Here is an 18,728-nt window from a genome sequence, read left to right as displayed (position 1 = left end):
AGACAAGCGTGATGCCAGACAGGTGAGTATTCCACAGAGTGAGCTCAGCAGCAAGTGGAAGAGGTGAGTAACTCAGTGTGACATGGGCTCCTGTCATGACTGCTTGGAGGGAGAAGAGATCAAAGTTAGTCTCAATCAAAACATACAACAGAGACTTCATGGCCTGGTGACAACCATAGGATAGCTGACAGACTGGCAGAGAACTGGAGGAGACGCTGATGTTAAATCAATCAATCAATCAATCATTTATAAAGCACTTTTCATACAAAAAAAAAAAAAAATGTAGCACAAAGTGCTTTACATAGTTAAAAGCAGCCCACCCCACCCTCCAACTCACTCCCCACACTCTCATTAACATAAATGATGTGAATACACACATATCTCCCCCCCCCACACACACACACACACACATACACACACGCGCACACTTAAAGAGTAAAAATTGGGCTGGGCTCGCATGAGCCAAGTGAAGAAACACTATAACAGGGAGCCGTCTGCACCGGGAGCCGGTCACAGACCGCAGCCTGATGATTGCCGGCAATGATGAACAGATGAACGAGGCAGGTGTGGACTCCGGGCTCCACCTGAACAGACCAGGCCGGAGCGGAGAAACACTGAAGACTCACAGGGACCTGGGGTGACCCCTCGTCTGGAGCTCTTCTCAGCTCTTTCCGGAAGGGTGGCATGGTTGCCCCTCTGTTGGTCTTCCGTAAACTCTTGCGCACTGGGGGTCTCTGCATGTCTGGAGCCTGGATCTCCTCCATACCTGCTTCATGCCTGCTTCATGGGGAACGGGACTATGGCTCCGCACACCCTCTAGCAGATCGTTACATGAAGGAACCTTTTAAATACAAGTGCAGTCATGCTCACAGGTATACACACGGGTGCAAAAATCACAGGAGATGAGTGAAGTTTGGTGCCAACAGTTTTATTGAACAGACGAGATAAACAAAAATTTAGAAAAAAAACACAAAGCCCTCTACAGTGTTTTCCGTAAGCACATGCAGGCCAAAAGCCAACAACGATAAAAATGAAGACTCCCAGTGCACTTCTAAACCCCTTTATGGGAGAGGAGTCACCAGCTGCTCATCCTTTATTATATAATTATCCATATTTTTTCTTTAAACTTATTTAATTCCAATTTTAAACTAGATTTATTTCTTTGTGTACAAATTGTTTTCTTAAAAACAATTATTATAGAATGTTTTTATTAATGTCTCACTTTGACCAGTGTATCCAATTTACACAACTTTGCTTCCTCTATAATATTCAACATTTGTCTTGCATAACTTTCTGGGCTTTCTTCCATCTTTAGCCATCATTTTTATAGCTTTTTTTGACAGGTTTATGCCCGAGGTCAGCTCACAGGGTCAGGAATAATGACTGTTATGCCAGCCTCACAGTAAGAAGGAATTAATACTTAGGGGTGGGTTTTGATTATCGATTTATTGATTAAAATCGATTCTAGTTTGGATAACATGATATCGATTCATTAAAATCCTGTTACCTGGTTCTTCCTGACCTTGTACTTTCTCCTCACATTCTCCTCTTTCCTCTCTCCCTCTTCGGACTGACAATCATATACAAATAGATTTTATTCGATTAGATGAAAAATTACATTCATATGAAAAAAAATACTATTAAGATCACTAACAAAAAGTCCTCTCAGTTTACTTTCAACCAAAAGGCAAATAACCAAACCACACGAACATCTAATAAAAGATAAATATTGAAACACTGAAGCACCCCCAAAAATGGGCTAAAATCACCCCTGATTGCCTTCATGTTTTTCTGTCTTTTATCCTCAATTACTTTGACACAAAGGCATCTGCTGTGACGCTTACACCTTTGATAAAGTCTCGCAAGTGTCAGCTTTCTTTTTATAGATATAAAGATATGGATATGTACTGATACGTGATCAGAATAATAATATTTCTAACTGAGGCAAAATTTCCCAGATTCAAATCGACTCAAATCAAATCGGAATCGAATCGATTCTAGAAATCAGTGACGATGTCCAGCCCTAATAATACTACAGATTTTCATGCCTTTAAAACAAGTTGCACTAACAAATGTAAGCTATAAATTTCACTAATTAGGGGATTCTACAACTTTGGACAGTTTGGGCCCTCTCTGTGACTCAGACTTCTCACCTGTGTGAAGTCGCATGTCTCTTCAACTGTAGGTTTAGACGAAATCTTTCCCCACATGTGCTACAGGAATATGGCTTCTCACCTGTGTGAATTGTTATGTGGGATTTCAACCTTGATTTAAAATGAAATCCTTTCCCACAAGTGCTACAGGAATATGGCATCTCACCTGTGTGAATTTGCATATGTCCCTTCAACTGTGTGTTTAGACGAAATCTTTCCCCATATGTGCTACAGGTATATGGGTTCTCACCTGTGTGAATTGTTATGTGGGATTTCAAACTTGATTTTAAATTAAATCTTTTCCCACAAGTGCTACAAGAATATTGTTTCTCACCTGTGTGAGTTTTGATGTGCCTAGCCAAGTCTGATATAAAACGAAATCTTTTCCTACAGGTGCCGCAAGAATGTGGTTTCCCACCTTTGTGAATTTGTATATGTTGATTCAAGTTTGGTTTAGAATTAAATTTTTTCCCATAGGTGCTACATAAATGTGCTGTCTTGGAATTTTGAACTGTCAGTCCTGATACAATTTGCGCTGACTTCATACTGTGTGAATTATCATCCTTTTTTTCGTCCTGATCTGTGTCAGTAGAGTTGTGAGAAAGGAGCTGGTCACTGCTTGGTCCTGGTTCACTGTGGTCACTTTCTTTACAGGCAGAAAATGTTCCGGTCTCCTGCTTTTGTACAAGCGGTTTTCCCTCTTGAGTGGTACTGAGTTTCTCCTGTTCCCCTTTAATCTGCGAAGGATCCTCCTGGTCCAGAGTGGAGTTGTTCTTCTGGTTACAGACCTGCTGATCTGTGAGCCCTCCCTCATCCTTACAGTCATGTTGTGGTAAATCTGAAGCAACAGATTAAAAAAAAAAAAGAAGAAGCAAAAAAAGACATACATTTGAGAAATTACAAGGTAACCATTAGCAGGTCTCCACATGGTAAGCATGTTGCACAGATATACCAATTACAGGCATGTTGGAGGGACAAGCTGTTTTGCAGAGGACACTCCTCTTATGATCAATTTAAGTTTGGAATTGTATATTCCAGAAAGCAGAATATAAAATCTGTTTAAATCATTTTTCCCATTCCATGCTGCAGAGAAAACATGTAATTCTTTAAACTGCCCAAGCAAAAAGAGAATCGATTGGGCGGAAATTTTAAATTGAAACAATTGTCTTCTTCCTTCCTTCTTCTCATAAATATTACTCTGTTGGAATTTGTGTGATATAGGGTGACTGTTGAGTCTTTGTTTTAATGTGCATGCGTCAGCTCAGTAAATATCTAAAACAGTTGAACTCTTTTCAAACTCTGGCGTTGAATGACAGATATCGCACATTAATTAATATAAACAGATCTACGATGAGAAAATAAAGACAATATACAGTGAGGAACATAAGTATTTGAACACTCTGCGCTTGTGCAAGTGGCTCCTCCCTGAGTCTGCCAGAGGTTTCTTTGCAAGTACTCCCACTTAGAAATCATGGAGGGGTCTGAAATTCACATTCAATTAAGGAAATCATTATTTCTATAAAAAAAAAAAATTAAAAAAAATTGTTTGTATTGCACTGCTCCACATAATACATAGACACCCTCTAATCTTAAGATTAGGTTCTGGGGTGGCCTAGCCAGTCTCCTGACCTAAGTCCTCTGGAAGAACCTTTGGAGGGAGCTGAAACTGTGTTGCTCAGTGACAGCCCCACAAGCTGACAGATCTAGAGGAGATCTTTGTGGAGACCTGTACAAACCTGGTCAAGAACAACAGGAAGCCTTTGACCTCTGTAATTGCAAACAAAGGCTTCTGTACCAAAGATTAACACTGATTTTCTGAGGTGTTCAAAAACTTATGTGGATGGTATTGGAGCCATGGGTGGCTTCAAACGATCCACAATCATCCCTGTGACCAAGAACAACAAGCCCTCATGCCTGAATGGCTACTGGCCAGGCTCTTAAAAGTTTATTTTGTCGCCCAGACAGAGTAATATTAAAACTAAGTAGCTGCCACCATTGATGGAAACTGGATTTGGGTGGGCCACGCTACGAATTCTAGGATATGTTGGGCCACGAAGTATACACCCGACCCATCCTTCAAATCTGGGTAAAAGGAGGACACACTTGTCGGACGCATAGGAGTTTCTTGGACATTGGAGAGACCAAGCAACCGCTTCATAAATGCAGGGCACAAAAAAAGAAGAACCACCTTGATGGACAAGACTTAGCTGAGAGGCCAGAAATTTTGGCTCTTAAAACATGCGTCAGTTTCCTTATAGGAGTTGGTCCTTCGATTCTTCATGCACCTCTATAACATATCGCTGAGGTCAGATTAGGACTCAACATGAGTTATATTCAGTTTTGTATTAAGAAATCTACCTACAATTTGACAGTTTGACTACAATTTTGCATACCTATTCTGTTTAACTTTACTTCAGGGTTCCACATGATGCCTAGTTCCTGCCCAGTCCAGACGACGATGCCTTTGGTTTCCTGGTTACGTGCAAGCTGCTCTCCTTCCTGATTGGTGTACATTTCCTCCTGTTCCGGGTCTTCTTGGTTGAGACTGGGGTTCCTCTCCTGGCTACAGACCTGCGGGTCATCTAGATCCTCATTTTCCTTACAATTATGTTGCTGTGGGAGGTCTTGATGGAACAAATGACAACAAACATGAAAAAAGTTACACTGTGAGTATGTCTCTCAGATATGTGAGCGATGTTTAAGGTGCACAAATTTTTTAAATACCGTATTTTCACGACCATAAGGCGCACTTAAAAGTCTTAGATTTTCTTCAAAAAGTGCGGCGCGCCCTATAGCGCGGTGCGCCCTATGTGTTGTAAGGAGGACGTAGTAGAGAACACCATGAGAACGTTAAAGGGTGAAGTGTGGGCGTTGATCGTATATACCGGGACAATCGCACATACCTGTATAAAAGAACAGGTATGTGCATTATGCAGGACATCGTTGTTTTAACAACCCTGAAAATGGCAAAGAGACACGCTTACGAAGCACAGTTTAAACTGAAGGCCATCAGCTACGCGGAGGAACATGGAAATCGAGCAGCGGCGAGAGAATTTAAGATTAACGAATCGATGGTTCGCAAATGGAGGAAGCTGGAAAACAAGCTCCGGCAGGTCAAGAAGACGCAGCTGAGTTTCCGCGGACATAAGGCGAGGTGGCTCGAGTTGGAGGAAAGACTCGAGCGGTGGATCATCGAGCAAAGAGCGAGCAGGAGAAGCGTTTCGACGGTCACCATTCGGCTAAAAGCAGTTTCACTTTCACTTTTTATGAAACGGTGCCATTTTTCCATCCGGACCAGGACTACGGTAGCGCAGCAACTTCCAGCGGATTATAAGGAAAAGCTGGCCATCTTCCGCTCCTACTGCAGCAAACACATCGGCGACAAAAACATCCAGCCCAGCCACATCACAAACATGGACGAGGTCCCGCTCACTTTTGACATCCCGGTGAGTCACGCTGTGGAGAAGAAGGGGACCAGCACGGTAGCGATACGCACAACGGGGTATGAAAAGTCTTCTTTTACTGTTGTGCTTGGCTGCCATGCTAATGGACAGAAACTGCCGCCTATGGTAATTTTTAAGCGAAAGACTTTGCCTAAAGAGAAGTTTCCAGCAGAAATCATCATTAATGCAAATGAAAAGGGCTGGATGGATGAGGAAATGATGAAAGACTGGCTGAGGGAGGTGTATGTAAGGAGACCAGGTGGTTTTTTCCACGCATCACCATCGCTCTTAATCTGTGACTCTATGCGTGCCCATCTCACAGCCGATGTGAAAAAACTAGTGAAGCAAATGAACTGTGAGCTTGCTGTCATTCCGGGAGGCCTGACAAAGGAACTCCAACCGCTGGACATCGGTGTGAACCGCCCGTTCAAAGTAAGGCTGCGAGCGGCCTGGGAGCGATGGATGACCGGTGGAGACCACAGTTTCACTAAGAGTGGAAGGCAGCGCCGGGCGAGTTACGCCACAATTTGCCAATGGATTGTAGATGCTTGGGCTAACATGTCTGCTGGCACTGTTGTTCGAGCTTTCGCAAAAGCCGGCATCGTTTCCGAGGAGCCGCACGGCACGGAAAGCGACTCTGACGGTGAAGACAGTGAACCTGGCATGTTTGATGGAGATTTAGCGCAGCTGTTCAATTCAGACACAGAGGATGAGGACTTCGATGGGTTTGATTGATGATAAAAATGTGAGTACCAAACTTTGTTTTGCTCCTGCTTTATTTTTAAATACGCACACTTGTATGCTTGTGTGTTGTTGATGATGACGATTACCGGCATAAGGTACCGAATTCAGGTTTGCTCCCGCTTTATTTTTAAATACGCATACGGTACTTGTATGCGCCCTATGGTCCAGTGCGCCTTATGTGTGTGTTAAATACAGTAAGGGCACACATAACTGAGACTGCGCCTTTTAGCACAGTGCGCCTTATGGTCGTGAAAATACGGTATTATCTCTCGTGCGGTTGGCAGCAAGGCAAAATGGCTGCGTAATTTCTGAGCTCCTCGGGGTCGAGCAAATTTCCCCTTAAATTCAAGTTCTTTTTACTACTTCTATGTTTAAAACAATGCAGGGGTGGGGACAAAGACAAAGAAAAGGAACAAGATACATGGACCAACTGAACAGTATTTTCCAGAAGAGAGAGAGAACACGCATGCGGATAAGGCTAACTCAGATAAAGAAAATGGCGAGGGGGCCAAACTCAAATCTTTGCAAGAGGGCATTAAAAATATCAGCCAACAAATCTTTGACCTCCGGACGGAGATGTAAGCTGACTTCAACGCATTCAAAGAAGATTTCAGGCGTGAGTTGAAAGAAGACCTGAATAAATTCAAAAAGACACAAACCAACAGCTAACAGCTAATAAGCTAGCAGTCCAAGAATACGGTGAGAAACTTGAGGAAGCCGAAACACGAGTGGCAAAAAGCTAGAAGACCTTCAGTCTAGATCGACAAGAAATAACCTGCGAATTTACGGAGTCCCAGAAGGAGAAGAGGGCAGCTCTGTAATAAGCTTTGGTGAAAATGTGATCAGAAGAGAGAGGCTAATACCTGATGGCACTGACCCTGAAAAATAGCCACAAAAAGTTGCGATGGATAAGCTTGGAAAATAGTTTTAAACCAGGACAATATGACAAGGCTTTCAAAGAGTGGACCAACAGGGGCCTGACTGCTTTCTGTTTAATTACCAAAAGGGACAAAGGTAGGAGCTTTCAAGAGCTTAAAGACATGTTTGAATTGAAAAACCAGGATTTGTTTCGATATCTACAACTTCGAGACTACTAAAATAAAGAGATAGCTGAGGCTGAGATGATTAACTCTTTTAATTGAAATGATGTGCAACGCCTACCAACAAAAAACAACAGAAATCTAAATTATACCTCAATTTGATGAAGAACCAAAGATTTATCTTCTGGTCTTGCTCTAAAAATCACTCATTCTGGAAAACAGTGGGTGATAAGGTTTTAGGTCACAAGGTTCCTGAGGACTGTACTACAGTATTTTTAGGAAATATTGATGATAAGGTTAAAAGAGAGGATTTATATTTAACTAAGATTCTTCTCACTGCAGCAAGAAAAGCCATTACCAGGCTGTGGCTTAAGCCTGAGACTTCCTTCACTGGACAAACATAATTCAAAATTTTTGTTTTTTATTAAACAAACAGAAGATGTTGAACCCGGTTTATATTTTACAGTGCTAAGAGAAAACATGTCTTCAGTGAGGTAGTATGCTAGACGGTAATACACGCCACGTGTCTTTGTCATGTCATCACCCAACGTTTTAATATGTAATCTGTATATTACAGTTTTACATACCTACTGTGGTCAGCTTTACTCCAGATTTCCACAACAAATCCACCTCTTCACCAGTCCACACATTAATGCCTTCAGCCTCCTGCTTCAGTTCAAGCTGCTCTCCTTCCTCACTGCTGCACATTTCCTTCTGTTCCTCTCTAGTCTGTGGAGGCTCTGGGTCCTGCTGGTGGAGACTGGAGCTCCTCTCCTGATCACAGACCTGCTGATCATCCAGACCTTCATCAACAAAGGGACACAAGAAAATGGTGACTAATGTGATGATAAGAAAGATCAAGAAAGATTAAAAGGGTCATCTATTGAGAATCAAGCTTATGGTTTCTTGCATTGTTGCAAATGTTGCCACAGAAACAATCACTCATCTAGGATCTATTTTTTAGATGTGGCTGCCAGTGATTATTACACAATGTGAAAAAACAAAAGCAAAAAAATGAACAGCAGCATGATCCCAATATGATAATGAAAGATTAAAGTGTTTAATGAAGGCAGGTACCACTCTCTGTAAATTATACAGATGTTTGTGCTGGAAAATGCTAACAGATAAGCAGTCTCTAAAATAGTCAGATCAGCCAGTGCAGCACAATCACGCACACCATGATCAAAGTGATCACCAGTATTGATCGCCAACACGAGCCGAAACGCTAGAGTATTTGAACACGTCTACCAAAGAAAGTTGCCGGTAAGTCTATTTACACAGATGAAGCTTCATACACTTTACTGTGGTGTATTACTATTGTAGATCAATGCATTTATCCACACATTCCAAATGCTTCCAAAGCATTGGCAGGAATTGTCCACATGCCCACCATGTGGCCAACTCCTCAGTAAGGAAAATCGCTATCCGGTCTTTAAGTGATGACGTGATGAATCCTGCTTCCAGTTTTCCAGATTAACTGGCGTCGCAGATCAACTGGCTTTGGTCGAACAGATGTGTGGTAGACTTGCCTTTCAGGAGCCGCTACCGACAAAACAGCAAATAAACAGCAAATATTTAATCTGTGATATTTGTGAGGTTACCTCAAACACACTGTGTCAGCCTTGTTGCTCTTTAACAACAAAATGTTTAAAAATGTCGCGAGTTTACCTGGATATTCTCATGCAGGAGGCGATCGCGAAAACAGCAAACAATTAACACCACGCCGATGCTGCTCACGGGACAGCAAGAGTAAACGATCGGGAGAATCCTGTAGTTGTTATCGCTCCCCTCGTACGTTCTATTACTCCGATTTCAGAATCACAACTAAAGCGTGCAGTTTACTTTGTGTGCACTCAAATGGAGTCGAGTCAACTAGCTCCACCTGTGGCTAAGTGCCATAGCCTACAGCCAGATTAACTTGTGACAGACATCTGCACCTGGCTCCATCGCCACGTTTGAATTTGTTTCGTGCACAATACATTTGGAACTTTCTATTTTGTCTGTTTTTGTGTCTTGCAAATAAACCTTTAAAATACATGAAATTGTATCATGTATTTATTTTTAGCCTACATCAGTAGGAAATGCCAAATTATATACACAAAGTTACATAAATCACTACTCAATCATGATGATTTCAGTATTTCTTCCCATAACAAAGAAAGAAAGAAAGCACCCGCTGCTTTGTTGCGAAGAGCGATACGCGCTTTCATGTCAAAAATCGTCATAAATAAGAAAAAGTCGCCAGATTTGTCGCTAGTCGCTTTTTAGAAAAACAGAGTCGCTAAAGGTAGTGATGGGACGTTCTGTATCGAGGCTTCAAAGCCTGTGTCGAGTAATGGAGGGGGCGTTTCCGCGATGCGCGTATCGAGGCTTGCTTCATTTATGGGAGGAGCTGAAAATGATGACGTCCGAAGCCTCGCTGCCCGGCTGTACCACGTGACTGGTTCATGAAGTGGTTCGAACTTTGCCGCGAGATATGACAGCGATATAAAGCCCTCAGACTTCATTCAAAATGTAGGTGTTTGATGGAGAGTTGCGGTTAGAGAGAGTTTGGAGACAGTTTGGAGGTTTATGAGAGTGAGGAGAGAAAGTCAGGAGAGAATGGAGCCAGCTAAGAAGAGGAGGATGTCCTCCCCTGTGTGGGAACATTGTGATTTTATTCCTCCCAACAAGCTATGTAAATTTCTACAGAAGATGTATTTTCATAATACTGATGGTGCAATACAATTTATGTTAAGCTGTCTTTACTTTTGTACAAGGTGAAGTGTTTGCTATGTGCCAGGGAGCTGGGATATAACAACAACACCTCATCCATGCTTAGGCACTACAGAGCTTTGCATGTGAATAGGGGGAACACCGATTCTGGAGCAAGACCAGGTGAGCCATCAAATGCCATGATAATATAGCATGCAGTAATGTTACTAAATGATATAACAATATTATACAATTGTAATAAGTTACGTGTGTGATATTTATATTTGTGCTTTGTCTTTATTGTCTTTCCTCAGGAGAACAATCTCAAATAGATGAAGACCTGGTTAGCATGGTGATTGAGCCAGTTAGCATTGTGGAGGACAAAGGATTTAAAAGATTTGTTAAATCATTAAATCCTAGCTATGTTCTCCCCACTAAAAAAAGGCCATAAAAGCAGTGAAAATTTAGTTTTTACAGAATAAAATGTGAACAGGCAGGACTGAGGCTCAAAGCCTCAGTGTGTAGCTGTCCATACCTCAACGTTACAAAAGCACAACCACTGTTACAAAACACCCCAACCACACCTCACCTCACAGTAAATGATCATTTCCATTTTAAGCATTTCCAAATGATCATTTCCATACTGCCAGTATAAATATACACAGTATACTGTGTTAGGTATTTTAGTACCATGGGAGCATTTACTGGATATTGTTTTATAGTGACATTATGCAGGAAAACTCTGTCATTCAATAAGGCCCCTTTGTTTTAGTTATTTTTCTCTTTGACCCAAGAATTGATGTGTGAGAATCACAGGCTGGTACAAGGTTGAAATACCACAGAGATCACTCCCTCAGCTACATTAGTTTCTTAATCTTTTAGACGCCTGTTGAAGGCCAGATGGTTTGTTTCAGATTTCACTAATGAAAGAACTCTTTGTTTTGTGCCTTGAAAATATGTCGCTGAGATAATCACAATTGTAGCTGAACTGATAAACTACACAAAGGATGCTTCTTCACCCAAGGGCAGGAAGACGCTCCCTTATCTTGGTCTGTACTGGTTTAAACTGATAAATCTGCTGTCTCATGAATTTTACCCTCTATATAAACTGTTGTACTTGTGAATAAAGTTGAGTCGATTTGGGAAGACAATCTGAAGCAGTCTCTGTTTTCTTGTTCTCCCAAGCTGCTCCCGAGCTCGTACTAACACGCTGAATGGCATGCTTGAATGTTACTTGAGAATATATTTGACTGTGTTACAGATTAAGGGACAATCTCTGCTGATAGGTGAAGCTACAATCTCTGCTGATAGACGCCCACGCCTCGGAGGAAGCCGATCCACGGATTAGGCCCTGGAAGCCATTTCCTTCAATTTTGGTGTCAGAAGTGGGATCCTGACGAAGGTAGGCACGTGTCTTTTTATTTTATAAGACTTTGTTATGCCTTTCTCAGTGATCCACATAGAAACGGGATACGCTGACGAGGCCTTTCTCAGTGGCCCTCATACAGTGGGGCAAAAAAGTATTTAGTCAGCCACCGATTGTGCAAGTTCCCCACTTAAAATGATGACAGAGGTCAGTAATCTGCACCAGAGGTACACGTCAACTGTGAGAGACAGAATGTGAAAAAAAAAAATCCATGAATTCACATGGTAGGATTTGTAAAGAATTTATTCGTAAATTAGGGTGGAAAATAAGTATTTGGTCACCTCAAACAAGGAAAATCTCTGGCTCTCACAGACCTGTAACGTCTTCTATAAGAAGCTTTTCTGTCCCCCACTCGTTACCTGTATGAATGGCACCTGTTTGAACTCATCATCTGTATAAAAGACACCTGTCCACAGCCTCAAACAGTCAGACTCCAAACTCCGCCATGGCCAAGACCAAAGAGCTTTCGAAGGACACCAGGAAAAGTATTGTAGACCTGCACCAGACTGGGAAGAGTGAATCTACAATAGGCAAGCAGCTTGGTGTGAAAAAATCAAATCAAATCACAAATCAAATCAAATCACAAATCAAATCAAATCACTTTTTATTGTCACATCACATGTGCAGGCACACTGGCACAGCACATGCGAGTGAAATTCTTGTGTGCGAGCCCCACAAGCAACAGAGATGTGCAAACACAACAACACAAACGAGCAAAATACAAGAATGGCCAACCTGAAACTAATAAATATATGTACAATATATAATAGTGTATGCATTTCTGGATGTGTATACTAAATATTTTCCTACGTGTGTGTGTGTGTGTGTGTGTGTGTGTGTGTGTGTGTGTGTATACACATTTTTACAAATTAAATAGTAAAAAAATAAAATAAAATAATAATAATAATAATAATAAAATATATAAAATATACAGAGTTGAGACATGTGCAAAACAAGTGGCATTTATATACAGTGTGGAGTGCATAATGTTGAAGTTCCAGTAGTGAAGCTGAGGTGTCTATGACGTGTTCAGCAGTCTGATGGCCTGATGGAAAAAGCTGTCTCTCAGTCTGCTGGTTCGGGACCGGATGCTGCAGAACCTCCTTCCTGATGGAAGCAGTCTGAACAGTTTATGGCTGGGGTGACTGGAGTCCTTGATGATCCTCCCCGCTTTCCTCAGGCAGCGCTTCCTGTAGATGTCTTGGAGGGAGGGAAGCTCACCTCCAATTATCCGTTCAGAGCACCGCACTACTCGCTGGAGAGCTTTGCAGTTGTAGGCGGTGCTGTTGCCATACCAGGTGGTGATGCATCCAGTGAGGATGCTCTCAATGGCACAGCGATAGAAGGTCCTGAGGATGCGGGGGCTCATGCCGAATCTTTTCAGTCTCCTGAGAAAGAAGAGGCGCTGCTGCGCCTTCTTCACTGTTTTGTTTGTGTGTACTGACCACGTAAGATCCTCAGCCAGGTGTACGCCAAGGAACCGGAAGCTGCTCACTCTCTCCACAGCAGCGCCGTTGATGGTGATGGGGGTGTGTACTTCTCTGCACCTCCGGAAGTCCACTATCAACTCCTTTGTCTTTGCGACGTTGAGGGTGAGATGGTTGTCTTGACACCAGTGGGTCAGGGCGCTGACCTCCTCCCTGTAAGCCGTCTCATCACCGTTGGTGATAAGACCCACCACTGTAGTGTCGTCCGCAAACTTCACAATGATGTTGGAGCTGTTAGTGGCTGTGCAGTCGTAGGTGTAGAGTGAGTACAGGAGAGGGCTCAGTACACACCCCTGTGGAGCACCAGTGTTCAGTGTGATGGGGGATGAGGTGATGCTGCCCAGTCTGACCACCTGGCGTCTGTCAGACAGGAAGCTAAGGATCCAGCTGCAGAGGGAGCTGCTCAGTCCTAGATCCTGCAGTTTCCTGTCCAGCTTCGAGGGAACGATGGTATTGAATGCTGAGCTGTAATCTACAAACAGCATCCTCACATACGTGTCTCTCTTCTCCAGGTGTGACAGGGCAGTGTGTAGTGTCAGGGCTATGGCATCATCAGTGGACCTGTTGTGGCGGTATGCAAACTGTAGAGGGTCCAGTGAGTCGGGTAGTGCAGAGCAGATGAAGTCCCTGACCAGCTTCTCGAAGCATTTGCTTACGATGGGGGTCAGGGCTACAGGTCGCCAGTCGTTCAATGAGGAGATGGTGGAGGATTTGGGTACAGGGACGATGGTGGCCATTTTGAAGCAGGCTGGGACTACAGACAGAGAGAGGGAAAGGTTGAAGATGTGCGTGAACACTCCAGCCAGCTGAGCCGCGCATGACCTGAGGACGCGGCCGGGAATCCCGTCCGGACCAGTAGCTTTGCGTGCGTTCACCTTCCTGAAGCACTTCCGCACATCCTCCTCAGACACAGTGTGCGCACTGACGTCATCCGCGGTGCGCACACTGTCCGGTCTCATGGTGTTCGCTGTGTCGAATCTAGCGTAGAATACGTTTAGATCCTCACACAGAGAGGCCGTGGTCTGCGGTGTGCTGGTTTTCCCTCTAAAGTCTGTGATCGTGTTTAGTCCCTGCCACATACTCCGAGGGTTGTCAAACTGTTGTTCCACCCTGTCCCTGTACTCACGTTTGGCTGCTTTGATCGTCTTCCGGAGTTGGTAATGTGCGTGTTTGTAGTCCGATGTGTTCGCGGAGGCAAAGGCGGTGTTCAACTGTGGGAGCAATCATCAGAAAATGGAAGACATACAAGACCACTGATAATCTCCCTCGATCTGGGGCTCCACGCAAGATCTCATCCCGTGGGGTCAAAATGATCATGAGAACGGTGAGCAAAGATCCCAGAACCACACGGGGGGACCTGGTGAATGACCTGCAGAGAGCTGGGACCAAAGTAACAAAGGTCACCATCAGTAACACACTACAACGGCAGGGAATCAAATCCCGCAGTGCCAGACGTGTTCCACTGCTGAAGCCAGTGCATGTCCAGGCCCGTCTGAAGTTTGCCAGAGAGCACATGGATGATACAGCAGAGGATTGGGAGAATGTCATGTGGTCAGGTGAAACCAAAGTAGAACTTTTTGGTATAAACTCAACTCGTCGTGTTTGGAGGAAGAAGAATACTGAGTTGCATCCCAAGAACACCATACCTACTGTGAAGCATGGGGGTGGAAACATCATGCTATGGGGCTGTTTTTCTGCCAAGGGGACAGGACGACTGATCCGTGTTAAGGACAGAATGAATGGGGCCATGTATCGTGAGATTTTGAGCCAAAACCTCCTTCCATCAGTGAGAACTTTGAAGATGAAACGAGGCTGGGTCTTCCAACATGACAATGATCCAAAACACACCGCCCGGGCAACAAAGGAGTGGCTCCGTAAGAAGCATTTGAAAGTCCTGGAGTGGCCTAGCCAGTCTCCAGACCTCAACCCCATAGAAAATCTGTGGCGGGAGTTGAAAGTCCGTGTTGCTCGGCGACAGCCCCAAAACATCACTGCTCTCGAGAAGATCTGCATGGAGGAATGGGCCAAAATACCAGCTACTGTGTGTGCAAACCTGGTAAAGACCTATAGTAAACGTTTGACCTCTGTTATTGCCAACAAAGGTTATGTTACAAAGTATTGAGTTGTATTTTTGTTATTGACCAAATACTTATTTTCCACCCTGATTTACGAATAAATTCTTTACAAATCCTACCATGTGGATTCATGGATTTTTTTTTCACATTCTGTCTCTCACAGTTGAAGTGTACCTCTGGTGCAAATTACTGACCTCTGTCATCATTTTAGGTGGGGGAACTTGCACAATCGGTGGCTGACTAAATACTTTTTTGCCCCACTGTAGTAACAAGTGGGATACACTGAGGAGCCTTCTTTAGTGGCCCACATAGAAACACAGGAAGTTGCCTGTTGTTTTGTAAATTAAAGCAGAAAGGACGCAGGAAGTTGCCTGTGGTCATAAAGCGAGAAGTTGCTCGTTAAAAAGTGAGAAGTTGCTCACCAAAAAGATAAAATTGCTAGCAAAAAAATCAAGTAGCCTCAGGTGTGCCACAGCAAAAAAAAAAAAAACTAACTTAAATCCTTCAAGCGTCTAAACCCCTCTGGAAATCACTGACCATGGGTCAGAATAATTCAAAGACCTTAGACGGGTCCGATAAAAAATCCTACAGCCTATGTTTCTGCATTACAGAGAAGTACCAGATACCACCACTTGGGTGGGCCTGATTATAGATATATATTATGTCAACGAATCCCAGGTGTGACTGAATCTCAGCTTATTGAAGAAGTAGAGGAACTAGACCCTAAAAATGACCAAGCAGCCAACACCACCTCGTTTTTGTGGATAAACGATGACAAGATCACAGCCTTTTTTCAAAATCTAAAGAAATTTCTGCTCACAATGTCTAGAGATAAAATTGATTTAAATGCAGTAACCATGTGCAAGCAAAAGCCAGATGAATCTATTCCAGTGTTTATGAAACGTTTCACGCACTGCTGGACTAATGAGGCATGCATGCCTGAAGGTGGAAATGATCAGATTTTCATAACAACATTTTTAAACAATATTCATCCAGAATGTTCACAACTATTGAAGCTGACTGCCACTGATAATCTCTATGACATGAAGATAAAGAACTTTATCACACTTGTCAAAACGAAAGCTGGTGCAGATCTTTTTCCCAACAGCACGAAGGCTAAAAGTGTTAAAATGATGTTGAATTTTGATGTTGAAGGCTCAGAGGAAAGTGAGAAAATGATGTATGCAGGGGCCCCGCCCCCTCAACGAGCGCAGCAGGGAGATCTCAGAAGGAGAGATAGGAGTGGAGACGTATGTTTTTACTGTGGAAAAATAGGGCACTGGAGGAGGGAATGCAAATCAGCAGCACGTGGGTCTCAACCACAAAACACAGGACCAGCTCCTGCCACTAGGCGTCAGCAGAGCTCTTCCAGACAAGGTAACTGGCAACGCAGACAGGAATCACATCAAAATAATGGCCCCTTTGCACCTAGGCAGCAACCTTATAATCCACATTTTAATCCCCACCCATATGATAACGAAAGGCTGGACCGACAATAGGGAGGCCCAGGTGAGGATGAGGGACAGTGTGAAGCACTACACACGATGCTGCATTTGCAATTGTCCCGTAACACAGAAAGCTTGCCCATGTTAGATATAGAGATAGGTGAAAAGACTTATTCCTTTTTAGTTGACAGTGGAGCCACTAAAAGTTCACTGTCTGGAAAATTCTATAGTGGGCCTGTTTCCTCTGTGTGCATCAACACCATGGGAATAAACGGAACTCTAGTGCAATGCCCCAAAACTCATTCTCTAAAAACACGCTGGGGCCCAAAACCAGATGAAATTACATATCATCCATTCATAATTATTCCAAACTCGCCTGTGAATCTATTAGGCAGAGATTTAATGGCAAAAATGAACTTGTGTATTTCATTTAACACAAAGGGTGAAATGTTTGCAGATACTGATAACAGCTATGTTTTCTCTGCCCTATGCACCGACACCATGGAGAAGGAACAGCCTCTGTGTCAGCTGGACGCCTCAGCAGAGAATGAACTCAATATCCATCTGACTGGTACCCCACGTCACACACTGTGCCAAATACGTGTACAGACACCACTACCAGGTAACCCCATGCCTGGAAGCCACATATTTGTTTCTCTCACACTGTTCAACAACATGATAACTGCTCACACCAGTGAAGGCCAAACAGTGGTTTTGTCACATAACTCAGACGTGGGCTATGACATTACTGCACCATGTCGACACATAGATCTAACCTACCCCATACACTGTACTATCTCTGCTGTCACATTGCCAGCTGAATATCAGAACATGACATTATGGTCAAGAGGTGAGAATGATGTAGGATTTATTGACTGTACACCTTATCATGCTCAGCTGAAACACAACAAGCCGGTATATGTCAAGCAATATCCCATTTCCGCTGAAAAAGCCGCAGCCCTAGACATCATCATAGGAGATTTATTGACAGTTGGAGTAATAAAGCCCACAGTATCTCCATATAACACTCCTGTCAATCCTGTGCCAAAGCCTAACAAACCTGGCGTATGGCATTTCACACAAGACTTAAGACAAATTAATGCAGTCATTATGCCTCTGCCACCTCTCGTCCCAGACGTTCCCAGCATACTGACATCTATTCCAGCAACAGCTACACATTTTACTGTGGTGGATTTGTGCTCCGCCTTTTTCTCAGTGCCTGTGCATGAGGACACACAGCCGATATTTGCTTTTACACATAGAGATAAGCAGTACACATGGACTCGCTTACCCCAAGGCATGGTAGACAGCCCTGCGGCTTTCTCAATGGTGGTACGTGCTACCCTGGACGGCTTCATTCCTCCAGAGGGCTGTACCCTGATACAGTACGTGGATGATCTCCTCCTCTGTGCTGAAAGTGAAAAACTATGTCAAACTGCCACACACATGCTACTCCAGCACCTCCAACAGACTGGCCACAAAGCATCAGAAAAGAAAATGCAGTACTGTCAGACTTCTGTTCAATATTTGGGATTTACACTGTCTCATGGACAACGTTCCATGACTACAGACAGGGTCAAAGCTGTGACCTCTGTCCCTAAGCCCACTACACAGAAGGAAATGCTGTCTTTCCTAGGCATGGTGAACTATTGCAGACAGTGGATACCAGACTGTTCTTTTCATGACCACATTCTGCGTGAATGCTGCAAAAAAGACAAGCCTCCTCGAATACTGTGGTCAACAGAAATGACTGCCTCTTTCAATGCATTAAAGGGAGCGCTGACCTCCGCCCCTTGTTTGGGTCTGCCTGACTACCACTTACCGTTCCACCTGTACGTCACAGAGAACGGCACAACCTGTGCAGGCGTACTGGCCCAAGAGCATGGCTGTGGCTACCGTCCAGTAGCCTTCTACTCAAAGGTGCTGCCTGCGGTAGTTCAGGGGATGCCGGCCTGCCTGAGAGCAGTAGCAGCTTGCTCTATCATGATAAGGGACTGCGAGAAGCTCACACTCTCACATGACACTATTCTACACACCAATCACCAGGTCACGACCATTCTAGCAAACATAACTACACAACATATGACCGCACAACGTCGCTCAAGTTATGAAGCTACACTGACTTCAACAGCAAATCTCACTATAAAAGCAAACAGCACACCCAATTCTCCAGCACACTTACTTATTCGTATGCTGTGTTCCTCTGACCGACAGGATGGTT

At 43.6% G+C, this 18,728-nt stretch overlaps 2 protein-coding genes across 6 annotated transcripts in view; both read right to left on the bottom strand.

Moving 5' to 3' along the window:
- The window catches only part of LOC113010262 (uncharacterized), a 74,906-nt gene that overhangs the window by 14,706 nt on the left and 41,472 nt on the right, over positions 1–18,728 (bottom strand). The gene's annotated exons all lie outside the window — the stretch shown is intronic.
- Positions 1–18,728, bottom strand: part of LOC113010210 (uncharacterized) — a 58,678-nt gene that overhangs the window by 27,455 nt on the left and 12,495 nt on the right. Inside the window, exons 3-5 of one of the 2 annotated variants that reach the window (XM_026149268.2) lie at positions 7,968–8,183; positions 4,547–4,777; positions 913–2,991 (exon numbers count right to left, since the gene is read on the bottom strand). The exons of the other annotated variant lie outside the window; for it this stretch is intronic. Coding sequence (XP_026005053.2) covers positions 2,150–2,991; positions 4,547–4,777; positions 7,968–8,183 — 1,289 coding nt within the window. The 3' untranslated portion in view covers positions 913–2,149. Of the gene's footprint in view, positions 1–912; positions 2,992–4,546; positions 4,778–7,967; positions 8,184–18,728 lie in introns of those variants that run through there. 2 annotated transcript variants of the gene reach the window in all.

The sequence above is a fragment of the Astatotilapia calliptera genome, chromosome 18 (assembly GCF_964374335.1).
Source record: "Astatotilapia calliptera chromosome 18, fAstCal68.1, whole genome shotgun sequence".
NCBI lineage: Eukaryota > Metazoa > Chordata > Actinopteri > Cichliformes > Cichlidae > Astatotilapia > Astatotilapia calliptera.
Note: the sequence above shows the minus strand (reverse complement) of the source record. Positions and strands in the feature narration are given on the sequence as shown.